The sequence below is a fragment of the Zonotrichia albicollis genome, chromosome 1, assembly GCF_047830755.1.
Source record: "Zonotrichia albicollis isolate bZonAlb1 chromosome 1, bZonAlb1.hap1, whole genome shotgun sequence".
Taxonomy (NCBI): Eukaryota; Metazoa; Chordata; class Aves; order Passeriformes; family Passerellidae; genus Zonotrichia; species Zonotrichia albicollis.
In genome coordinates this window covers 35,437,141-35,463,314 of record NC_133819.1, presented here as the reverse complement: position 1 = coordinate 35,463,314, position 26,174 = coordinate 35,437,141, and the positions used below count along the sequence as shown (strand labels likewise).

At 36.9% G+C, this 26,174-nt stretch overlaps 1 protein-coding gene across 4 annotated transcripts in view; it reads left to right on the top strand.

Moving 5' to 3' along the window:
- ANKRD28 (ankyrin repeat domain 28) overlaps positions 1 to 20,808 on the top strand; it is a 120,054-nt gene extending 99,246 nt beyond the window's left edge. For 3 of the 4 annotated variants that reach the window (XM_074538032.1, XM_074538026.1, XM_005480911.4), the window contains 14 exons: positions 2,331 to 2,442; positions 3,147 to 3,173; positions 4,065 to 4,139; positions 5,140 to 5,341; positions 6,765 to 6,852; positions 7,250 to 7,367; positions 8,355 to 8,574; positions 10,142 to 10,229; positions 10,326 to 10,409; positions 10,923 to 11,068; positions 11,241 to 11,323; positions 11,462 to 11,544; positions 13,829 to 13,920; positions 19,087 to 20,808. In XM_074538032.1, coding sequence (XP_074394133.1) covers positions 2,331 to 2,442; positions 3,147 to 3,173; positions 4,065 to 4,139; positions 5,140 to 5,341; positions 6,765 to 6,852; positions 7,250 to 7,367; positions 8,355 to 8,574; positions 10,142 to 10,229; positions 10,326 to 10,409; positions 10,923 to 11,068; positions 11,241 to 11,323; positions 11,462 to 11,544; positions 13,829 to 13,920; positions 19,087 to 19,373 — 1,705 coding nt within the window. In that variant the 3' untranslated portion in view covers positions 19,374 to 20,808. Of the gene's footprint in view, positions 1 to 2,330; positions 2,443 to 3,146; positions 3,174 to 4,064; positions 4,140 to 5,139; positions 5,342 to 6,764; positions 6,853 to 7,249; positions 7,368 to 8,354; positions 8,575 to 10,141; positions 10,230 to 10,325; positions 10,410 to 10,922; positions 11,069 to 11,240; positions 11,324 to 11,461; positions 11,545 to 13,828; positions 13,921 to 17,274; positions 17,380 to 19,086 lie in introns of all 4 variants that reach the window. The other variant, XR_001333319.3, reaches the window with a different exon arrangement.
- The last annotated feature ends 5,366 nt before the right edge of the window (positions 20,809 to 26,174 follow it).

Below are 26,174 nucleotides of genomic sequence, written 5' to 3'. Positions count from 1 at the left end.
CTAAATAAAGAGTACTTTTATGGCCATTTAACTTATATTTGAACAACGTGCCTTTTTTATGTTAAGCCAGATTTCAAAATTAAATTGTCTGCTGCTCTTTAGAAATAATATCAATTCCTGCTGGAGCTTGCTGAGATAATTTTACTTTAATTGCCCTCTTACAAGTTGAGCTAGGATTAATTTTAGCTTCACAGTTGCTCTGAAAACCTCCAAACTATAATGGTTCTTCAGATGACATCGTTTTGCCATCTGTCTTACAAAAGGCATGAGCAGGAGTGATGATGACAATGCTGCAGAGCTTTGGGAGGTAACTCAAAGCATCCTCTCTGGAGCCCATGGGCTGCTGCCCTTCTCATTAACATTTGGGTCTCTGGAAGACAGGCTGCAAAGCAGAATGGCCTGAGGGGAAGCTTTTTATATTGCTGCACCACGATGAGTAGTAACAGCTGGAAAACCAATACTGCTCAGCTCATTCAACACAGGAATGAAGTTTAAAATGATTACTGGAGTCAGAATATAAAGCCTGGGAAAAACATGTCATAAACCATCTACCAGGAAACCATCTACATAAAATTGCAAAAATATTTATGTGCAGTTTTATGGTCTTTGTTCAGACACCTTTAAAGACAGATTGTAGAAACAGGGATGTTTTTGTTGAAAATTATTTTCCAGTTTATTCCTGTTTGAAAGTACTTCTTTTGTATCTTTAACAAATGCTTTTGATCTGGAATAAACACCACTAAGCCCCATTTTACCAAGACTAGAGAGAAAAGCATGATTTCATAATTTTCTCTTTAGAGGAGAAAAAGAATGTTGCTTCTATTTATACTTTTCTAATGGAAAATAAATAAAATAAATATATGAGAAATAAATTTAATTTACCTGTGCTTTCAGAAAGTTCTATTAATATCCTCTTAAAGAGACCTGTTGAGGACAGTTAATTATGTGAAAGATGTGGAAGTAATCTCTCTCTTGATGCAAAAAAACATAGAAAATAATTACCTGGAAAGATTGGGTACTTGAGGATTTTTAGCAGACTTGGCTCCATGAAGTGTATTTAGTGTATTGTAGAAATTTAGGTAGCCAAAGCCAGTGACATTTATTAATCACCTATGAATGGTAACACAAAATTACTGATGCAAATTAAAAAGAAAGTTAGATGATTGGACAAATGAAATGTAAGAACTGTAATTCTTACTTAATGAGACAAACTGATTTGTCTTTGACTTTTCATAAATCTTGTCTCATTTTAACTCGAACAAAAACATGCAAGCACAGTTGTCATTAATGAAGTCTAGGCATTTATTTAGTGGACAAATAAAACCTGAATTGATTAGTTCAAAACATAGATATGCTTTACAAGTAGCTTTTTATTAGCTATACTGAACGAGTTTTAAAGTTACTTGCACCTTATGTTACATGTGTTATTCTTTAAAACTCAAGAAATTTTACCTTTCTCACTACATACCAAGTCCTTGTTTAAGCTGGGCAAAAAATTATGGAAGTGAGAATGCACCTCTGATAAGGAAATATTTAGTGATCTCAGAGAAAAGAAGGGATATTGACCTGCTGTGCACTTCAGAATAACGAATAGTTTCACCAGCAAGTTCAAGGTCATAATAATGACTTTGGAAAATGTTGCTGAAATTACAGTCATCATAAAAGTATGAAACAGCAGAGTTATTGCTTGCAGTCATTAGTGTGCACACATGGAGTCTCTTAAAAACTGAAAACTAGGGAGAGAGTGAGCTGACTTGAATCCCCCATTTCCCATCCTCCCAACTGAATGGAGATGAAACTGGGCTATAAATTTGTCCAGTGAAAGTAAGGAATGGTAAGATATATGTATGACAACAACTGAGTATTTACTGTATAAACAAATTTTAAAAGTTGTGTCTGGTAGTGCGTGTGTGTGTGTGTTATTCTTGTATGCTACCATGAAGATCTGTTTCTCTTCTTTGCATATTACATTAGAAGGGATTAAAGCAGAAAAGCATACGAAATAGTAATCATTGATATTAGCAAAGGTAACTGCAGTTGTGTTAGCTGGTGAGAAATAGCCATGAAATACTAGTTTTAACCAAGTCAGATAACTCAGAAGATGCAGGATGTCTGCAGAGAAGGATTATTTCAAATTTTGAAGCTTTGTGATTGACCTTTATGTTTGTTGTAATAAGGTAGCTTTCTCTAGTCCTAGCCAATATTGTACATTAAATCAGTGTCCCTGTGTGCTGTATTCTATTTTCCAGTTGAATTGGAACAATTTATCACTTAGCATTAAGTTGAAATTCAGCATTTAGATACATGGTTGCATATGTCAATTTGAATAGGTGCCTGGAATACTTGCTAAGAAATGATGCCAACCCCGGGATCCGAGACAAGCAAGGATACAATGCAGTTCATTACTCAGCTGCCTACGGTCATCGCTTGTGTCTTGAACTGGTAAGAGAACAAATCCTGGGTGGAAGGTGTCACTGCTGCTCTCACAGGGTGTGCTGCAGAGGCCAGGGCATTCCTCCTCCTTGGCTGTCAGCTGGGTCAATATTGGATGTTCAGTATTTTTTTTATGATTTTATAATTATAAAAAATAATTATAAAATAAAATTATAATTTTCAGCCTCAGTGCAGATAAATTTAAGCATTTGGTATTCCTAAAATAGAAGCAAGGTGAGGAGCTAGGATGCTAGATACTGGCTTAAAAAGATGAAAAATTCTCAGATGACAAGACAACTGGTTGAAGATATGGGATATTAGGGTTTTTTGTGTCTTAATTTAAAATACACTACTTTTTTTTTTTTTTTTTTTTTTTTTTTTTTTTGCTGGTGGCTGAAATAAAGCAACCACGAGTTATCCCACTGAGAACTTTTAAGAAATTTAATGAATGTTATTTGAAAGGAGCAAATTGAAATAACGGGAGAACCTGTAAAGAAAGGGTGCCTTATAAAATAGTTCATGCAGTTACAGTAACTAGTGGCCACAGAATAGAATTTCAGATAATAAAGTCATAGTTAGTTTTTATTGCTCCCTTTACAAAAATATATGTGCTATTTGATACGCTGCCTTATACAACTTCAGTATTTTTATTAAAATTGGTCTTTTATGTTTAAATGTATTCATACATGAGTTTTGGATGTTCTTAATTACAGATTGCAAGTGAAACACCTCTAGATGTTGTAAGTCTATTATTTTTCACTTTTTAAGTACTGCTATAGAGCAAAAGGGAACATGTAGTTTTAAAAATACTGCTTATTTTTTAGACTTATTCAGCCATTTCTTCAGTGCATTAATGTATTACTTCATTTCAACTACAGTTTAGATTTAATTGGATTTTACAATTTTAAAATGGGAAATTATTTTTAAGCCATGTAGTTTTTTACTTAAACAGTTGTTTGACCATGCATGATAATGAAAATGCAATTTGAATGTATTTGGTATTCTTCAAATATTTTGAATGTTTTAATTCTACTAATGTACTTAATTAAATATGGTCTTGAAGAAGACCCAGAAGTAAAACTTCAGAACACATGTGAAAGTCACAAATAGAAATGTATATACATAGATATTTTAATGCTATAATGCTTTTGCTTTTTTTGAGTCCATTTTTTCTCTCTGAGAATAGTTTTCCTGTTCTGAGAAATCCATCCTGCTGTCGGGCCTTTCATATTGTATTCTGCTGACTTTTCACCTAATCAGAATGCTTACTTGGCTGATGTTTGGGGTTTTTTTTCCTGCTGCTGTTGTCACTTGTCCTTGTCTCCCCTTTATATTCGTTGTTCATATTGCTACTTCAGAAAAAATACTAATTTCAATTTAGTTTCTTATTGAATTATTGCATTATTATGCAAAATTAAACTACTGGGGTTGGAACATGAACATGGGGGATATGTTGCAGTTCATTCAGACTCTAAAATGTTGAAGATCGGGACATCTGTAATTCTATACTATTCTTCCTACTTTTTCTCCTTTATTTTTCAATCTGTGTTTATGGGAAATTGTAGCAATTATTGCAGAGTGTTTTCAAAGGTGAGGGGGTTTTGCACTCACTCTGGCTTTTTCTCTCTAAGCTGATGGAGACATCAGGTACTGACATGCTGAATGACTCAGACAACAGAGCACCTATAAGTCCACTGCATTTAGCTGTAAGTTCTCAGTTCTTTAGTGATGACAGCTCATCTGGTAGCAAACACTTGCTGCACAGATTTATTCATTTGGATTTTTTCAAAATAGGTTATTAAACAAAATGCAAACACATATGTACTAATATTTCTGAATGAGGTATACAGGATGATTTTTGCATTTCACTTGAAATTTGCTTCACAGAACAGCTTTCATGTGGAATCTTCTAATTAAAATCTGTGCTAATGAGATTCTACTTGTTCTATAAGTAATTATGACTTTTTTAATCATTACATTGTTTTAGTCTCTTTATTGTTTACTATGAGAAATGTTTGTCCTCAGTACTTTAGGAAAGATTTGCACAAGGAGTAGTGTAGGACAGTGATGAAATTCTGTCTATAATAAAATATTCCAAATACAGAGTAATCAGCTCAATGTGTAGCTTTGATCTTTTCACTGAATTTAAAGCAATTGAAAAACCACTCTATACTTTCTGAAAATAGTCTCATGCAGTACATATGTGTATATATATATATATATATATATATGTATGTATAAGTAAAAAATAATCTTTGGTAGTGGTAAATGAAAGCTATTTTACTGCATTCTTATTACAGGTGCTTTTTTAATACTTTATGTAAAAAGCTAAAAGCAATACTTAAGTTTGCTTATGTTCCTTGCTTGAAATAATCTGAGGATGATGTAACTACAACATAAAGCAATGAAACATTGTGCAGTAGTCAAAATATTGGTTTTTATGCAGATTGAAGACAGATGATTTTCTGGGAGTAGTTGCAGTTGCTGACTGAGGGGATAAAATAGGAAAAAACCACCAATCTTCTTGCTGAAATTGTGGGGTTTTTAAATTAGTTGTAATTGTTGTAACTACTCATGTGCTGCATCAGTTGCTCTTCTGCATGCTAAAGTAAGGATAGTCTCTTTATAGTTTCATTTATGTAGTTCTGGCAAGAAAGGGAAAAATGTGAAGGATGGGAAAATTGAAGAATTTTCTTATTCTTGTAGGCCTATCATGGCCACCATCAAGCTCTGGAAGTGCTGGTACAGTCACTGCTGGACCTTGATGTGAGGAATAACAATGGGAGGACACCACTGGATCTTGCTGCCTTTAAGGGACACGTGGAATGTGTAGATGTGCTCATTAATCAGGGAGCATCAATCTTGGTGAAAGATTATGTTGTAAAGAGGACCCCAATTCATGCTGCAGGTATGTGCTTGCTGCTAACCTCTAAAATTGTGGCTTTTGAAGTGTATAATCTGTTTAGAAGTCTCTGTCATTAATGTTCTAAGAAATAGTATTTAGGGACAGAGGATGACTTTTAAGGTAAATGCTGTGCTAAGAAACATGTAGCAAGAGAGTTACAGGCAGGAACCAGGATTAATCCAATAAATCAGTGGAGTCCAAGAGTGCTGTTCCACACTTCCCTCTGGAAGGGTGCATTGTCCTTGTCCATTCAAGTGGCTGTGCTGACAGGTGCAGTGACATGTCCCTGCTTCTCTCCTCATCTTTCACACAGGCCAAACTGCAGGCCCAAATTTAGAAATGCAAATTGCATTGCCTGTCTTGGCAGTAAAATGCTTCTAAAAATGACTGGAGTCTTGGAGAATTTTGGCAGTTTGAGAAGAGACATGAAAACTTACTTTGATTTTTTTCCAAGGATTTCAATGACTCCTGAGCATTTTCAAAATAACAGCAAATCCTTTGCAGTGTTTTCTTGCTGACTTTCCTAGAAAACATCTCTAGGCCTGCCTTTCTCTGAGTCTAGAATCCACACTAGAGTCTTTTTTTTCCCTCGCATTAAAAATAGGCTTATTAAATTTGGCATTTATAGTAATGGCATTACAGAAGTGCTGCAGTTAAAAAGAGCATTATGTACAAAACATCATCATTCTTGACAACTTGTTTTGTTGTCCATGAGTACAAGCTGCATTATTCTATTTGATTGAGCTTTCCTAACTTGTGTTAGCATGTCTGTCAACTACAGAAACATGAATTGTCGCTGTGCTTGTGTGAGCTGAATACTGCAGCTGTAGGTCAGAAATAATTTCCCTTCCAAGAAGCAATCATTTTATCTTTCATGAGTTGCATTTAAATGAGATTTCTCAATTTTCTGTTTGTTCATTTTCCTTTTTTTTAACTGCTTGGTTTATTACATCAATGCATTACATTTCCTTCCCCTTTCTAAATGTGATTTCCATTATTTTATAACTATGTGCATGCTACACTTGCTAACAAAATCTGACTATGATTTGCTAGGTATGTGTTTCCCAGTGCCTTAAAGCAAGCAAAAATTATGCTAATTCCGATATTTTAATGTTCCTTCTTGTGTGTGTTGTATAAGCATATATTCCAATTACTTTTAATATATGCAACTTCATTAATATATACATAAAATCTGTTGGCAGTTCATAGTTGGAATCAGTTGTTTCTAACACTGTACAGTTGAGAATACCTGATTTCTGAAATTTTCTAGTATTCATATTTAAATTTAAGTTATAACAATGGTAAAATTGTACAGAGGGTTTTTAAGCTAATGGGCTTTAGTCTGAGCAGATAGGTTGCCATTCTGTTTGAGCTCTCTACTCAAAGGCAATTAATGTAAACCCCATATTTTTATAATGTTTTACAGCTACAAATGGTCATTCAGAATGTTTGCGGCTATTGATAGGAAATGCAGAGCCACAGAATGCAGTGGACATTCAAGATGGAAATGGACAGTGAGTTTAAATGATGGACATTCTGTTCTACACAAGTCAATGCATTTTGTAAAAGAAAAAACGAAATACTTTACAGTAATTATTTTTAACTGGTTTTAAAAGGAAATTATTGCAATAAACATGAAGTTGAGAGTGAAAAATGTTCAGTGGAGGAAACTAAAATGTGTCTTACTGCCCAGATGCTGAGAAAATGGATTCTAGTTACTTAATGAGGACTTCTGAACTGGGGCATGTTACTTTATTTTCTCAAATCTAAAAAGCAAATGAGTGGAAGGTCATTGATGATGTAAATCTTAACAGTGTTGAGTGCAAGGACAGCAGTTGTTGTGCTTGAACTGAGTGCTAGTCTGTTAAATTTCCAAGTGTAGATTTCCACTTTATTTCTGTCTCTGCTTAGGACTCCTCTGATGTTGTCAGTTCTCAATGGGCACACGGACTGTGTTTATTCACTCCTTAACAAAGGAGCAAATGTAGATGCCAAAGATAAGTGGGGAAGGACAGCATTACACAGAGGGGTAAGAGAATATTCCCTTTCTTTCATTTCCAGTTTCCTACATGTTAATTTCAAATAAAGACTTAATATGTAGTGTTAATTAATGTCTCATTATTCTCATCTTGCCATTTTAATTTTTAATTGTATTTTTAGTTGCATTCGAAGGGTGCGTTCTGCCTGTTTGCTACCCTCAGAATTCCTTTTGACTTCTACAACCTCCTAATCTTGCTGTAAAGTGTTGACTGGAGAGGTCCTAGAGTGCAGTTTTTTGTGGGGGGGAAGGTAGTGTTAATGGGAGGAAGAAAAGCATGATACGTGCTGTCGCAGACATTTTTTCATAGAAATCCTTTCTTTGAAACTTATTCATTTTCTGGGAAGCTGAGGCCCCAGACAGAAAATGTAAACAATGATTATCAACTGCTGTAGAATGCAATAAGATACACCTGAGATTAGTTCATGTTCCATGTGTACAATTAAAAGCCAATCACAGAGCAAGCTCTCTAGAACACAGAGACAAGAGAACTCTCTTGTTTTGAAATTCCTTCGATTCTATTCTTAGCTTAGCAGTCTCTGCAAGCTCTCTCTTTATTCTTTTTAGTATAGTTATAATGTATTATATATTATATATCAATAAATCAAGCCTTCTGATCAAAGAACAAGATTCTCGTCCTTCTCTCACCCAGTGACCTCCTAAAGTCACTGTAATAACGTGCCACATGCCAAATATTTTGCTTATAGTATCTGCCAGATAAGACAATTGAATGAGCCCAAGAGATTAGTAGTTCATTCAGTGTTATTCCAGGAAAATATTCTGACATGAGTATTATAATACATTGCTATTTTCCCAACAGAATGTTTGTTTTTAGGAATAAAAATAGCAACTTATTTTGCTTATTTTGTTATGCCTTAAAAATGCCAGAATTTGCCTGAGGTTTGCTTGCTTGGGTTCTACACCTCGGCTTACATACGTGAATATTTCCAAACTGGCCCTTTGCTGTCTCTCTCCCAGGCAGTTACTGGGCACGAGGAATGTGTGGAAGCACTGCTCCAGCACGGCGCCAAGTGCTTGCTGCGGGACTGCCGGGGCCGCACGCCCATCCACCTGTCGGCGGCGTGCGGCCACATCGGCGTGCTGGGCGCTCTGCTGCAGGCGGCCGCCGCTGGCGACGCTGCCCCTGCCATGGCAGACAATCACGGCTACACATCGCTGCACTGGGCCTGCTACAATGGTAAATCCAAGCTGCATCCAAGTGCAGCTCCATATTTATTTATTGGTATTGGAGTAGATGTATTCATAACTTAATATTCATATAAAAGCAACATCCTCTTGCAGTTCCTTTCAGTGAATGAGAGAAAATGACAGGATATCTTGAAGAGGAATTGTTATGGATACGAATGAGGCCAAACTTTCTCCAGAGAATGAGGTTCTCGTTTAGTAAAATAGCTACAAGGAACAGAGTGCCCAGGATAAGCCCAGGCACCCACACAGCGAGCCAAAAACGAAACAGTGCGCTGATCCCAAGTGCACTGGGTTCTCCCAAACAAAAAGTATCCCAAAAGAAGAAGAACCCCGACCCAAACAAACTCCCCACATTTATAGTCCCCCTCAAGTCCAGGATTGGTGCATTTTGGATCCTCATGATGATTGGTCCATTTCCAGGCTTCTCATTGGTCTTTACTGCCGCTCATTCTGGACCAATTGTTTCTGCAGGGCTTCGAATGATTGGTCAGATCTTTCATCCAATCTCTCTTTGAACTTGCCTTGCCCGACCAGACCCGTTTCACCAAACCCCGGACCCTTCTAGCGCATTCTAATAAGCCCCTCCCCTTCAACATAATACAAATAATAGAACATAATTAATACAATATAATTGAACTATATCCTATTTTAACTTAACTTTTATCTATAACAAATGTATTAGCGTCTGATACACATGAAATATTTACTTTTGTCCTACATTTTTGTCATATACTATCTTAGCTTTATGTCTCAAGGAGTCTTTAAAGAAATTCAGCATAATACTTTTGAATAGAAATGTGTCACACACATCCCAAAAAATAACTTTCATCAAGAGGAATGGTTTCAGGTTAAACGTATATTAAACTTGCTTCATATCAAATATGGTAGGCATAAGAATCTCAGGTATATAAAAGTGATTCAATAAAAATTTTTTTTCTTCTTCACTGATATTTTTCATGGATTTGAGAGTGAGGGAGACCTTAAAATGTAAGAAAATCATTCAGCACCTTTGCTAAAGATTTTTTTCTGTGTGTTCATTTAGAACATAGTAGAGGTTGGTTTTTATTTCATCTTTGAATGACATGATAGAGAAAACCAAAAAGTAAGAGATTAAACCTTAATTTCACCAATTATTATTAAGGGAATAACTACTGAGCTGATGCAGCTGGGTAATAATTTCAACTAAATATGGAACAAAAATAAACCTCAAATGGTGGAGTTGTTTTCATGGAGACGAAGTGATGAATGTACAGAAGAGTTTGCAATGCAGAGGTGTAAAGAATTCAATTAGGTGTTCTGGGTGTTCTTCAGACAGCATGAGGTACCTTAGAAATTTCATCAAGTTTACAGTATTACATGTCAGTTTGATTTGCAGGATTCCAAGATTGTATTGGTACCTAAATGTTGAATATTCAGCCCTGTTGAATATAACCAGTTTTCTTTTAAATTTTCAAATACAATACTGCCTAATCTAATTTAGATACATATTTTTCATTGTAAGCCATAGTTAAACCTTTTCCCTTCTTTTCAATACCTAACTCTTACATTTGCTTTAGGTCACGACAGTTGTGTAGAACTGCTCCTGGAACAGGAAGTTTTTCAGAAAATGGAAGGAAATTCTTTCAGTCCCTTGCATTGTGCTGTGTAAGGAAGTACAAAATTATTCTTCATAAATTTCATTGCTGTATTTAACAAAAGATTTATCATTCTGTAAATAACAGTCTGTTTAATTCATTATAGGATAAATGACAATGAAGGTGCTGCAGAAATGTTAATTGATACACTAGGTGGTGGTATTGTAAATTCAACAGATTCAAAAGGAAGGTAAGAGTGCAAATGCAGAAGGAATGTCTGTAATGTCATACAGTGGCTGTGCCTAATTCTTCAGTCATTTGGGGGGTATTTACTACTTAACGTTAATTCCTCATTTTCCCATTTTATTCTTTGAAGGTTTTTGTTTTATTCTGTGCTAGAAATAAATTTTAGATTTTTTTAAATCCTGTTCTTATTCAGTAAACTTGAATTGACTTTTTATTATACAGGCAACTTAGAGCACGTTTTAAATGTTTTCATTTTGTGGATAGAGCTTTATGCATCTTTTATTTTTTGTGAATCAAATTGTATCTCTATCATAAACTGTGTGGGTGGCATTAGTTGAACCTGGAAAGGGACTTTTATAAAGGCAGCAGTCACAACTCCAGCAATACTGATTGCAAAGGATCAGTGGGAGAGACTGCAGAGTCTTTTTTATTTGTAGGATCAGATGCAGGGATGCCCCTTTGAATACAGTAGAAAGCATGGCTGAACATGGCCATATTGTCTTTTGATCTGTTGTAGAACACCTCTGCATGCAGCAGCTTTTACAGATCACGTTGAGTGTCTACAGCTTCTGCTTGGTCACAGTGCTCAAGTAAATGCTGTAGATTCTTCTGGGAAAACACCTTTAATGATGGCTGCAGAAAATGGACAGACGAATACAGTTGGTAAAGGAAAGCTTTATGTATTTCTGCTCTTAGCTCTGTTAATCTTACTGTGGGTGAAGTAGCCTTACAGTTAATGCTCTTATGAATATATTTTGCCAAAATTCTGTTTTCATTCTCCCGTTTGGATTTTAAGGAATATGTTTTTAGTTAATAAAAGTCTTTATTTCCCCAGAGGTGCTGGTTAGCAGTGCTAAGGCTGATCTGACTTTGCAAGACAATTCTAAGAACACAGCACTCCATTTGGCTTGCAGCAAGGTGTGTGCACAGTCTGACTTATCAGTGCTGAGCTTTGTGTTATCGAGCACTGTTTGAAAGTATTGTTACTTTGAGAAAGCACTCAAAGCAATTTGTGAGGAATATGTGTGATGTGACAGATGTTTGTTCTGTGTTAAGGGTCATGAAACTAGTGCCTTGTTAATCCTGGAGAAGATTACAGATAGAAACCTCATCAACGCCACCAACGCAGCCTTGCAAACGTACGTATCAGCAGGGAGAGTGTTTGAAAGATGAGTTCTTGGTGTGTATCTTGCTCATAAAGAGGAATATTTTTCAGATTTTTTTTCAACCTCATTGAATTTCAACTGTTAATAGGTACCAAGAGTTGAACCAATTTGGAATTGAAAGGGTGTTGTGCTCGTACTTACAGCTCTGGATGTTTTTTTTTCTTGTGGGTGAATACAATGAAAAGTAAAACTTACATTATTGTGATTCATGTGTGGAGTTACGGCAATCCACTGAGATTACCTGTAAACTGAGATTTTTCTATTTTAAAAATGATCCAGTTTTTCAATTAAAAACCACTTCATTTAACAACTTGAGGCAAACTAAGACTTGGTCTTCAAAGTCTTAGCTATCTACTTTAAAAAAAAATAACTGCCTGAAGTGTGCTTTTATTCTTCAGCATGCTTTCTGTTTGATGTTTCAAGGGTGAAACGTTATTGTCTGTTAAATATCATGGAGAATACACTATTCTTAAACCTTCCTGAAGATGGTCTCTCAAATAGAATTAAATCTATTTGGTTAGCCTAAATCACAAGGAAACCTTAGAAATGTGTGGTATGTCATACCAATCAGGATGGGCTACTAAAATGACTCTAATGCATTTTTTTCCTTTTGGAGAATGGGTTTGTGTTCAGGGAATACTTGGCACACAGTGTGTAGCTGAGTTATGCATATGAATTATTAGACTGCTTCAGTAATGGTGTCACAGACCATTTAGGGGGAAAAAAGCCTAAAACTCCACCAAAAAACACCTCACACTGGAACTTGTAAGCAACTCACATATTATTCTGGCCTTACATCCCTTCTGGAATCTTGCCATATTCAAGCTCATACAGAGCTTCCAAGTATTCCCTGAGACCTGCTTGAATTAAGGAGTTAAAATAGTAAGAATTCTTCCTTTGCTTTTGCTGCTCACCATGGTGCACCTCAGGCAGCATGAAATAACCAGAAAGCAGGAAAGGATTGATTGCCTCATTTCTGGCTTTAAACAAGGATGTCTTCGGAGAAGGAAAAGCAAAAAGGAGATGGGAACAGATGTGGGAAAGTATGCTACCACAGGCTCATGTAATTCCACCCACATGCCTTGGCTCAAATAGTTTGATCAAGAGATGTCATGGGATAAAATAGGTACACATTTGCACCTCTATGAAGTGTTTATATAAATTGCAAGGTTTTAACTTGTTGTTTAAATAACACTGCTTTAGCAAATATTTAATAACTAAATTGACTTTCTGAACAGCTTAAACAAAGTCCTTCTTTGTGGCAAGATAAGCATTAAAATTGTTGGTCTCTACATTAAAATTACTTTAATTACAGTACATTTTTCAGTATATCTGTGGGGTTGGTAATTCTTGCATTTTTAATACTTTAATGCAAGCACCATAGATACAGCTGCTCCTGTTTGTATCTTTTGCATTTCTGATATATAAGTAAGGCATTTGTTTCCAGCTTATGGTTAATTCAAACAACTTCAGGAATCTTAGAATGAATGAAGAGCAATATAAAGCAGAAGGGAAGTAAGCTGATAATTCTGTTTCCTGCTGCATGATAATAAAGTTTTATTTAAGTCAATGGGAACCAATTTTGAAAAACTGTTGCATTTGAAAAATATATAATTAGAATATTTGAGATAAAGCTACACTTTTCTTTATAGAGCAAGTCAACACAAAATTGATTTATGGTTAGCAGTTTGAGGTTTTGAAAAGTAATCTGCTTTTCTTACTTCATGCATTATACTGTGAAATATTTTTTCATCTCTAATCACAATGGAATATAGTGGTTTCTAGAAGGCAGATTGATGAAGTGTTTCTGCATCTCTTATGGATATTTACATGTAGCAGCAAAGGGCTGCTGTTCTGTAGAGCTCCAGTGAGGGATGGCAGTGATATGCAGTTACTCTCACATGTGACAGGATCTGTTACAGCAGTTGAGTGGGGGATTTATCAGCAGTAGGGTGCCAAGTGTTTCTGACTTTTTAACATGATAAACTCCATAAGCAGGCACATCTTTACTAGCAGCTGCTTCCTTCCTGTGTGCTGCCATGGAAAGAAGAAAGTTCGCAATTGGTATTTTAGAGTTTCTTTGCAATAAGAAAAGAGATTTGCTGAGTTTTCCATCTTAGTTATTACATTTACAATATTTGTATAATGTATAAATAACATAGAAGTATAAGTATTACATTTAACTAGATGCAAGTTACCTATCTTACTTCATGGCTTGTTCTAAGGTTTATATATATGAGTTTGCTTTTCTTCACAGACCTCTGCATGTTGCTGCTCGAAATGGACTAACGGTTGTAGTTCAAGAGCTTTTAGGGAAGGGAGCAAGTGTACTTGCTGTAGATGAAAATGGTAAGAAAAATCTAACTTTGTTTTCCTGTAAGGAACTGTGCTTCTAAACTCAACTCCTTGAAAAACAGTAACTGTGGAAACTCCAGATGAGCCTTGCAGTAGGTTGCCCTCACAGAAAAAAATGCGTTGCTGGTGGATCATTTTAGCAAAGCAGCAGAAGTAGGGAGAGTGAAAACTTTGAGAACGATGCAGGTCACAGCACAGAAAAGTTTGGCTTGCATTTGTAGTTCTATGATGCACTATAAAAGTAGTTTTATGATGCACCTATAAATGCACTAGCTTTGGCATACCAAAAATGGTCAGAAAAACATAATGCTCAAAATAAAATATAACTTTCAGCTGTTAAGCTGGATTGAATTGCTATTTGTTTTGTCACAGTAGGTATATTGGTGTTAGCTTTTAAAAGCTGGTATGATTTACAGCTCACAGTTACTGCTCTCAAGCTTCTGGCTCTTCAGAGTTTTTGGCACTTAGAAGTAACTGCTTTATCATGAGAATAAATCCTACATCTTGTGAAACAAAAGGAAATTAGATTTACTGACTAATTCACATATTTTCATATAAGAAATCTGTGGTCCTCTTAAGCTGTGCTTTTGAAAGTGTAAGGCTCTGTCACTTATGCCATAAAAGCAGGAGCTGGGATCTGGGGAGGGGTGAAGCAATGGATTGTTTGCTTTTTGACTTTGTTTGGGTTTGTTTTTTATTTTTTATTCCAAAAGTGATGTGCCTAATTACTAGTTTTAATTATATTTCCAGATTGGAAATTTTTTCCTCTTTTAATGTTCACTGTGACACTCTCTGTGTGTTTCTCAAATTACACCGCTTCAAGTAACATGGGTGACTTAAAGATCATTCCTTGCCTAAAATAGGGCACAAGAGTAAGTGCTAAAAGAAACTCCCTCAAATGAAAAGATTAAAAGATATATCTTTTTTTTATTTTTGCTTCTCATCACATGTATGCTGACTGGAGACATTTGCATTTTTGTGGGCTTCTCATATACAGCCAGCCAGTCCCTTGTTAGGATGGATCTTTGACATAACAGAGGAAAACATTTGTGTCAAAGTACCCTGGCAGCCTGGGGATCTAAAAATCTTCTTTTTTATTCTCCTCACATTTTAAATTTTAAAGTAATTCTGAGCACTATCTATTATTTTTCCTTACTATGGTTCTTTCTAATAGCAGTTGCTTTGTTTATACCATTTTAAGCAGCCTTGAGACTATATCAAGCAGCCTTGATGGATTCTTTTTCTGACTGAAGAAATAGGCAGTGGGATATTTTGGATCACAACACTGACATTCTCTTACTTCAGTGTAGTCCAGATAAGTTCAGTGATCTGCCAAACAAGATTGGCATTTCATACAGAATTAGATGATAAGGGAGTTTAATTTTGGTTTTAGAAAGTTTTAGTGTTTTACATGGAATCTGTCTTGGTTCCTTATATAGAACATGTAACCAGCAGAGCCTCAGCTGTTATGGAGTGATGATCCACTTTTTGTTTTTGAATTTGTCCTTTCTGTAAAAGCTACATTGACTTTTTGCAAGCAATCTCTATTTGTATCTATAGCTGTATAAATTGAGTCTTCTGCTGCTATATCTGAGCATTATTGAAAAACGTGAGCTTTGAAAAAAACCAGCATCACTCCAGTTACCTGCATTTCAGTTTATAAATTGTTTATAAGATTTTTAAAATTCTGAATTTGAAGTCACACTGCTTTTGTCATAGAGTATCTCTTAAAATGGTGAGATCATTTTTGTTTAAGAACTAATGTCAGTAGAAAAAATTTAATCCTCTTGGTTCTTAATAGATTAAATGCAGCTGAAACAGCAAATTTACTCTCCAGTATACTTCCCCAAAGTGGTTGTGTTGAGGGTTCATTCTCAGCTCTGTATCAGTTCTTATTCAAATTTCTTTTTATTTTCCCCATTTTTCTGCACCAGTCATGATGAAACTGCCATCACCTTCATCTACAAAATTCTGTTGAATTGGACATTATTAATGCAAATTTGCCCATCTTAAATGAAATTATTGGCTTTTTCTTTCATTTGATACCATATGAAGTTTTGTCACTCAATCAACATTTCAGGAGGGTTTCTTTGTGTGTTTTGTTTTGTAGTGGAGTTTTTTCCCTGAGTATTTAACTTGTATTTTGGTTTATACTGGAGATGTCCAGTTTTCTTGGAAGGAATTTTTCTGCAAGTTGTTATAAGATGACTTCTGCCTCAGACTCTCATCTCTTTCCCAGTGCTAATACCTCGTTCAGTTGGTCTTGAGAACTCTCATTGCACTGACCACATCACCAACCCTCTGATTTTCCTCTGGACACCTTCCTGGCAACTCTCAAGGCCCAGGGGAGGGGGCAGCTCTGCATTTGGGTAGGGGGAGCCTCAGCCTTAAGTCAGGGTCCATCATGCAGACTCTTGTTTTTTGTTGTGCAAGGATGCTGCCCCAACTCACTCTGCTTCTATTGCCCCATCTACAAATGAAGATAGTCAATATTTTGTTGTTGTTGTTCTGTGAAGCCTTGCACAGGTACAAGTGCAGATTATGAGGACCATTACAGGAGAACTGAGTTAAGAGTATTTCAGTGGAGTCAGTTCATTTACCAACATCATCTTCAAAGGAAATATAAAGTATTTATATCTGCTGTTTCCCTGGCTTATGAATTATCACTCTGCAGTTAAGTGTCATAAAATTACAATTTGTTCTTATAAATTTGAATTTGATATAGTGGAGTTAATATAAGTTAATGTGGTGTAGGACACAGATGTCAGTCTTCTGTGGTGTAAGCAGTTACTTCATCTTGCTATGTCTAAGGCAGGAATAAAACTGGGTTATTTCATTCCTGCTTATGAAAGCCAGGAGCTCGAGACCTTCAATTGTGTATTAATTATAAACACAGCTTTTAGAGAACAGAGAACTTTTAACAGAAGCAAGTATTTTGTTTAATCCTTACATTGACCTTTTTATGATGAACTGGGATGCACTGCTCCAGAAGGAACATGAGTATTCAAGATCCTAGAAGTCTTTAAAAGGGGGGAGGGGGGAAGGGGTCAAACAAACAAACAAATAAAATCCTTAAAATAGCTGATGACTGCTTCTTTTTCTTCTTTAAACTTTTATCAAGTCACATTAGTGAAAGGAATGGTATTGAATGTGACCAGCTTTAATAAACTTTGTGTGTCATCTTACCTTCACACAACCTCCAGCAACCGTAGATATGAATGGTGTGCATCTGAGTATCAGTTCTGAGCCTTCTGTTCTGCCTTACATGCCTGAAATGCAGTCATGATCCAGGTGTGGCGAGCCCTGGCCCTTGCTTCTGAATCCTCTCAAAATGTATCTCTTCTGCAGACTGTCACTGTTAACTCTGAGCTGTTTAAGTGCTGTGGTACCTTACTAACAATGAAACCATCCGCTGCGCTGCACTTCTGTACGGCCCTATCGCATGGTCAGCTGGTGCGTTCTGTGCTTGACTTCTCTGTGTTTCCTTGGATTGTGTGCTCCTTTGGGCAGGGACTCTTGTCTTGCTCTGTTCAAAGCATCAAGCACAAGGTCTGTCCTGAGTGAAAAATAGTTCAACTGTCCTGAGTGAAAAATAGCTCAATAGACTGTCCCCTGCTTGCTGTTTTCTTGATTTCTAGCTACAGTTATTTTCCATAATGTGCTTACTGGTTTAATACCTATGTGCAGTTGTACAATGCAGTAACTGCTCCTGAGCTCTATCCTAAAACTTGATCTGGACCTACTTCTAAAATAAAGATGATTCCTTTGAAGTAGTTGAAACACTTGCTGGTAGAATGAGGATTGCCTTGTTTTCCCTGCCTTCCTAAAGTCTGGATAGAAGTCTGTCATGCACTTTGCATTAAAGCCATCTGTTATTTAAAATTACTTGGGTGCTTTTTACTTGGATGTTGTACACCTTGAACTTGTGGACTACAAGGTAGTGCAGGACTTCATACTCCCAAATGCACCTGAATATGAATCTTCCTGTTGAGCTCATTGTGGGCATTTCTGTCCCACGCAGTGAGAGATGCTGCAGGGTGAAGCCAGGGAGGGGAACTTGTCCTGCTCTTGGCATCAGAATTAGTTGTGATCTGTGGTGGTACTTAGGAGACTGCCCTGCTTTTAGAGCTGCCAGTGGCACCAGCAAGGACAGTCCCTTGGTGCTGTAGATGCACCGAGACCTGTGCCAGACCTCACCCTCAGGCGCCATCCAAATGGCTACGCCTGAGACAGGAGCAGTGCACGGATCTCTGCTGAGCAGAATTTGAAGCATTTTCCTTGACATTGAATGAATAGAGGCAAGTACACAGAGAAGGGGAAGCTGCAGAAGGAACAATGGTGGAGGATTATTAGAGCCACAGAAACCCAGAAGAGATGTCACAGCTACGTGACCTGACTGCAAATCATTCCACAGCCCTAGACCTCCTGCGTTCGGGGGTTGTCACAGCAGCAATGCCTGGCAGAAGTTTGGTTGGACCAGTTGGGCAACCAAGTGGTCTCCCTGCAAGTTATAGCCTGCTAACCCAGCTGGCATTTACTCAAACTTCTCTGGATTTCTTAATTGATACTATGCAAATAGAAATCAGGCATTGGCTTTATAATGTATGTTATTGAATATTGTAATGAAGTATATTACACTATTGTGATGAAGTAATTACACTCTGCCTTTTCAATTGACTGGCCTTGATCCTTTAGCCAGCTTGTTACTGAGATAGCACAGTGTTATTGAAGTGCCTGTCTGTGATGAACAGCTATGGTGGAGATTCTGGATGAAGAAATGTTTGAGCTGTAGTTTGTGCAGTAGCTCTTTAGTGAATACTCTGTATCCTTGCTGGCTGCTTTTAGTTGTCTGTCCTCAGACAGGTGCTCACCATTTTCAGATCTGGGCTTTTCTCACTGGCCTAGAGTGTTTGGCTCTGCTTAACAAAGCAATTACATGTTTTTTGCAAAGCCCATTAATTTCAAGATTGTTTTTATAATAAGTAGTTTAAAAATACTAATTGATAATGCGTTTATTTCTTTTTTTTTTGTTTGTTTTTTTAAACAGTGCGGAGCTAAGCAATGTAAAATATCTTTACAGCTGAAAGATTGTATGAACTTGGAGAAATTTGTCTATTGTCTTTATTTTAAATGAAGGTTTTGTTTTCTCTCGATGCGTAGGTTACACGCCGGCTTTGGCCTGCGCGCCCAACAAGGACGTGGCCGATTGCCTGGCGCTCATCCTGGCCACCATGATGCCTGTTTCATCGAGCAGCACATTGCCCGCCCTCACCTTCAATGCCATTAACCATTACACCAACACCTCAAAAACTGTCACCTTCGACTCCTTGCCAATCATGAGGAGCGACCACAGCTCCTACTGTACTTTCAACAACATTGGCAGGGAAGGTGGCTACCCCTACGCAGAAGAAGATGAGCTCAATGACTCAGATTCTGAGACCTATTAGAAGATGCTTTTTGTAGGTCTGAGTGAACCCTCACGCTGGAAGGTCAGACTCGTGCTATCAGAAAGCTGTTGCTGTTTGAATACAGAAGGAGGACACACCTTTGAGAAGATGTTTTTTATTGTGGTTACATATAAAAAAAATCTGTGAGACTCTAGAAAGATTTTTAAGAGCATATTTTGCAGAAGAAGCATAAATTCTTGAATAAGTACTTTGAATCCATGGCAAAAAAAAAAAAATAAAGAATGTCAAAACTGTTTTATTTAACTGTATTCTACCATTCTGTTTCTGGTGCCGGGAGTAATTCCTGCAGACTGGGCACCCAACTTGGTGTAAATGAACAAGACAAAGGATTCAGATGCTAGATTCAGATGCTCTCAATAAACCTAAAACCATTTTGAAGGCAATAAATGAGTTTGGTACAGTAGGCATTGTTTGTGCTGCAAATTGCCAAAGGACCAAATAACTTAAAGATTTTTTTAATTAAATGCGTTTTTGTGAAAACTGGAATGGGTTATTTGAGAAGTTATTTCAACCAAACCTTAATTACTTCTGGAAAAGAAGCTTAGATTTGGGTTTAAATGTTGAATTTTATTTTTTTTTAATCATCTGAAAGCCTTCCGACACTATTAAATGTACCATAAAAGAAAGCAGATGTGCTTTTAAGTTTTATTTTTTTTTCTTTTAGGTGAAATGAAAATGATCTGTCATACTTTTATAATACTAAAATTAAACCAGCTAACAAGGTGAAGTCAGGGTGAAAAATGTACAGTGTAATAAGGGAAGGAAGGGGTGGGAGATGTGGGAGGGAAGAAGTAATTGTTGCACAGTTACAGATTTTTTTTTTAACTTTTGGGTTTTGGATGGAATTTTTCTTAATTTAAAAATACATTAATAACTTGCAAACTATGAAACTGCATAAAAAATTGAAATGTCTTGATAACCCTGTTGTGACTGAGAGTTCTTTTCAGTAATTTATCTACTTCCTTACATCATAAAATTGTATGTAAGATTAAAATTGTATATCCCTGTCACTTTTTTTTTAATCCCAGATTAACAAGGGGGGAGGGAGGAAGGGAGGTGAATTTAAAAGTATATTTCCCTATTAGAGAAAAAAGTACAGTGTCTGGTCTGTGGGAAGAGCTGTGTATCTTTGTTGTGCTCCATTTAGAAAATAAACAGCAGAAACAGGTCCCTGTAATGTAGTTCAGACTTGCCCAATTTTTTTTTTTATTTATAACAGACTACTGTGGTTTTTTAATTGCCTGAAGAAAGAAAAACTGACATAAGTAAGCTGAAGTTTTGTCTGTTAAATATTAATTTACTTTATTTGGCTCTGCTTTAACTATAACTGTTACTTTTCAAGTGAATTTGTTTATGTACATGCAAGGAATCCTTGCGTGTCCTGGCAAGCTACAAATAAATTACTACAAACTGATTCCAATTTCATTTTTATCCTTTTTTTGTATTGTGAAACTGGAAATCTTTGATATTGTAAATTAACAGCTGCTTTTCTGAACATAGTATGGAAACATGGGACAATATTTTGATCTATTTGATAATTCTGTGGGGTTTTTGAAGAATTAAGCATGTACATAGAAATAGTGACTGCTTGAATACTGTATTTACCTGCATTCTTTCAGTACTTCAAGATTCCTGTATATTTTGCAGAGTATAATAAAACCCAAATGTGAGTTCTACTAATGAATAATTTATTTGTATGTACTAAGAATTAATGACAAAGTCTCTTGTCGAGCTGTTGGAGTTTATAAAATCTCCACAAAGATTTGCCAGCATTTTAATTCTAAAGCGAAGGTGAGCTACTTAAAATAATTTTGAATATTACTTCATTATTCCTTCAGGCTTCCTTGTAAATACTGCTTTACTGCTTTCTTAACCATTTGTGCCTGTGTTCACTGTTTATCTGTGAGCAGAGTTAGAGGACTTCAGGGAGGTGGTGATTTCTGTGCTCTCCTCCCTCTGAATCTCCCACACGTGTGGCTCTGTGGCAGCGATGTTTGTGCCACGGGCAGCACTCACAAGATCCACATGGGCCTTTCTTGGGATTCACTGCAACCATTTCCATTCCAAGGCTGAAGCAATGTGGACCCATTTTTTCCTCAAATGCTTGTGGGAAACCTGATGAGAACACCAAGTGGTGAGGCAGTTATTTAAAAGGTAACAGCTGCATGTTTCTGTTCATGAAACTGTCTGATGTTAATTCAAAAGCGCTGTGGAAGGATGATATTAATAGGCTTTATTATCTGTGCTGGCCTCTGTCTGACTTGGAGATGACCTGGTATCTCTGTGTGGTGTCTGTAGCCATAGGGCACAAACTATAGCAGGGGACACTCCTGGCCTGCTGGGAAATTGTAGTGCAGTAGAGGCTGGGTGACAGAGGAGGAAAAGCTCACATGGCATTGGTTTGTTGGAAAGTCAAAGATTTGGATATGGAATACAGAGACACGCAGAAAACAGGGCTGTTTCATGTTTTTGTTTCCTAATGCCAATCAGAAATTGTGCCTTTCATTTTAAATTGCATTATTTTAACTTAGGTTTTGTGAACTTTTTTGAGCTAAATATCTGTCTTTTCTAATTATGAATTCTTAAATTGACTTTGGAGTTCATAGTTACATGATTTGTGTATCTCATCTGTCTGATCATTGCAGTTTATTCAGTGAGCCTGTACCTTGCAATTTGCATGTATTTGTTAAAAAAACCCCAAAACTCTATTACTACTTAGCAGTATGGGTGGGACAGTAATTGTGCCTTCTAAGTGATAATTAAGATTATCATTAGAATATGATCTAATTCCAAAAGTGGAACGTGATTTGTTTAAAGACCATGCTGCTGTGCTCAGAGACCACTTCTTAATGAGAGGTCAAGGAACAGCAGGCTTCTTGTCTCTGAAAAGCAAATAACGATGATGGTGTCTCGAAGGGCTTTAAAAAAAAATGTTCATACCTCAGTTGGAGGCCTGCTCCTTTCCAGAAAATTATGTTGGAACCTTCATTTTTCTAAAAGAAATCCTCCTGATTTTCTACAGATGAATATTGCACAGCTATTCTTACAGCCTTTACCCAAACAATCAATTGGATTTTCATCAGGAGAGAGCAGCAAGCCTTGGCTGGACTACTGAAGCAATAGATCAGAATAAAAGAAACCCTTCATGTCCTGGGGAACAAAAAAAAAATCAGATGGACTTAAGGAATGAGGACAGCTGGCTCTGCTCAGCTTTCTGTGTGCTCTGACTTCTGGGATGTTTTATGGGTTTTCCGTTCTCAGGATAAATTGTTCTGCAGGAGAAAATGCCAAGTCAGTATTAACCCCTAGGCTGAGCTGTTACTTTTAGAGTGTCATGTTTCAGGATAAATGCTGGATGCTGATAAGATGAAGAATCACTGTGTCTCCCCCTAAGAGTGACACTGCTGCAGTTAAGGAGATTTTCCATGTAATTCCATATAAAATCTCTGTGCCCTGCTTTGTATTTCCTCCTTTAAGTTTTTCCATGGTTAAATGTCTCCAAAATAGTTGTATAAATATATGTGGAACAGTCAGAGCTTTTATTCTAGGCACTTTTTAAGACTTTGATTGGTTGCAATTGTTGGGGTTTTTTTTCTGGTAATTTATTTTGTTTAAAATTCTGACTCGTCTATGTTCTGGTTTTGGCTACCAGGCTAAAGAATTAACAAATATTTGGTTAAAAAAGAATTTTAATATTTAAAAATTAATTCTTCAAAGTTTTTCTCCTTTTAACATCTACACAGATGTTAAAAGGAGCACTAAGGATCCCAAAGCTATTACCTGAACTGTAGGGAAGATGACTATTAAGGAGTATAATGTTTACAGATTCTCCAACCCAATTAATTCTGGTTTTGAGAAGAATTGGCCTTCCTGTCTTTGCCCAGATTTTACCCATTTAAACACAACAACTACCAGTGGTAGTAGCTGTAGTAACCCAGACTAACATGCTCTATTTATAGCTACTATAAAAAAAAAAAAAAAGAATGTTCATTAAATGCAGTTGGTTGGGGATAACACGAGTATTTAGGTTACTCAGGTTCTCTTTTGCCAAAAAAAAACCCCAAAAAAGAAGTGTGGTGATCTTTCTGTTGTTGATGCTTCAATAACTGGGTGAGAGGATCAGCGTGTAGAACGATGGGAAGTGCCAGTGAATACTGCGCAAAGAACTGGCTAGCATGACTTGAGAGAAGTTTGTCACAATCAGGGAACATTTTTAACAGTGCTAGATGTCTGCAGGGAGCCCATACTACTCAATTCCGTGTTTGGATCAGTGAAGTTCACATCTTAAAACACTGAAACCTAAATGAAAAGGGTAAATGTTTATGGAAACTGCAGTTCTGCAGAGCTGGAGGTTGTGCTCTGGCTCCCTGCACCACAGGGTGGGTGAGGGAGCTCCATGGGCTTCCCTGGCTCCAGCTGCAGGAGCAGCAGGAGGATCTTCCTCATCTCCCACAGCTTTGCACTGCGCCTCTGCTGATGGGATGTATCCACAAAAGAAATGCCATCACACTTTTGGTTAAAAAGCATTGATTCCCCCTGACAGTAATTCCTGATAATCCAGTTCTGATGGAATCAGACTAACTAGACTTTGGAGAGAAGGGCCTTTTTTAATCTCTTCATAAGTAGTTTAAACTTCTAACACAAGTTCCATAGGTCTGAATTCAAACTTTGTAAAATTGATATTAATATCACGAAAAAGTATTTAAATTCTTAAAGCTGGTCAAGCCAATTCATACAAATCCTTAAATCCAAGATTGATAGTTATTGTTTCTTGCAGTAATCTCAGTGATTTGTGATGATTTCCTTATAATCCTCTTTAATATGCTGCAGGAGCTGGCAAGACAGTTGGAGTGGAATTCTGATTGGGATGGAAAACATTTTTTGTATATAAGTGTGTAACTGTGACTCTGAATCAGACAAGATAAGAGTTTATAAAACACGGGGCTCCAAACTTTACATATTGAAACCTGATGTGGTAAATGCTCTTGGGAATGTGGTGTGATCCTAGGGGTGATCATGTGCAGGGTCTGGAGCTGGGTTTCCATGATCTTAATGGACTCTTTCCAGTCATAGACTATGAAATGAGGATAGACACAGCACAAGCCTCTTTGTTAGCTGATAGCATTGGCTTTTTGCTTTTTCTGGTGTCCTCTCTCACTTTAATATCCGTATGTTTTCAACTGTTAAGTGCAAAGGTATCACTTGCATGCAAAGGTGTCATGCATTAATGATGAAACAACTGGCTATTCTTAAGAAACTATCCTGTTTTTGTATTTATGAGAATCTGTAAGCCTTATCACAAAATCCTTTCATTTTACTGCTTAACAGGAGAAGGAAATGCCTGGCTGGACATGGTGAATGTCACCCAGGCTCCCAGCATGATCTGTGTTCCCACTCAGACCTACTGAGAGCAAAATGGTCTGAAATGGCAGCCTTGGAAAGAGCATTTTGTTCAGTTTGTTCAGGCATCTAAAGCCCAGCAAGATCACAAGACTGTTTTGGTTTCCTTTCCCAGGGGAAGATTAGTTATAAATGTGACTAAAATTTTCAAATTCTACAGCTCATCTCACAACTGAACTTTCCTGACAGGGAAAGATGACTGTCCCTTCTTACAGAACTTGGAGATTTCTTGCAGCTCTTTCCAACCTGGTATCCCAGTCTCTTTAGCACACTATTTGTCTTCAGATAAAGCAGTATTTAAATTATCTGTGCTTCCCTGGTGTGCTGTGTGTTATTTTACATTAGGATAAATTTAGCTCTCTCCATTCCATGCTATGTTTTGGCAATTTTAAAGCTGAGGTTGGGAAAGAGATATTGCAGTGTTCCCCCATGTAACTGTAAACATAGTTGAATAATAGAGAACCTAAAGAGCCTTTCAGACTTGTCTTCATGTTGATGGTGTCACTAAATATTTAAAGACCAAAAAAACACCTTACAATCTTTCCTTTTTTAATTAAAAATGCAATAGATGCAGCCAGAACTCTTGCTATTCAGGTTTGCAACAGAGCAAAACAAAACCTGCTTTGAAGTCTTGTCAAAGGACAGACTTGCAGGGTTTCTCTGTACCTGGGATCTGACATAAGTCTGACATCACAGGTGTTCTACGTTAATAGATTAAATAGTTTTATAGCAAAATCTAGTGATACATGTATCCTGTCATGTATTTCCTGTCCCTTGCCAAACTTTGTTATTTAAACTGGCTGCATAATTTTCTAAAAATCTTTAAAATCTTCCTAATCTATTAAAGTCTTAATGAATTCAACCTTTCTAATCTCTTCTATCAAGAGTTTCTTTCATTTGTTGTGGCTCCCACTGTTATCTCTGATTCCTGACCTGTGTTGCTCACACCTGCTCTCCCAGCGTAGGGAAAAAGAAGAGCACAGTGACTCTCCCAAGTATTTTCATTGTTGCTGACTTTTAAAAACTTGATGGAGTGATAGTTCAGTTCAACCTGTGAATATTTGGGGTTTTCATTTCACTGGCTGAGATCTGCCTCAAGGAGCTTATGCCCAGTTGGGCCTTGTGAAAGTCTCTGATCTGAGCACATTGTGTCACCTCAGCCTCTTCCCATGCCTCTTGATAACTCAGCTCCCAAGATTCTGTTTTCCACCTGTGTCACCTCAGCCTCTTCCCATGCCTCTTGATAACTCAGCTCCCAAGGTTGTTCTCCAGCTGTTCCTTTGATCTGCTTTCTGGTGTTTCTCTTACATTAAGGAAAGTGTCCCAACATCCACCTGGAGAAACCACTGTGAATCCTGAAGTAGCAGATCCCTTATGAGG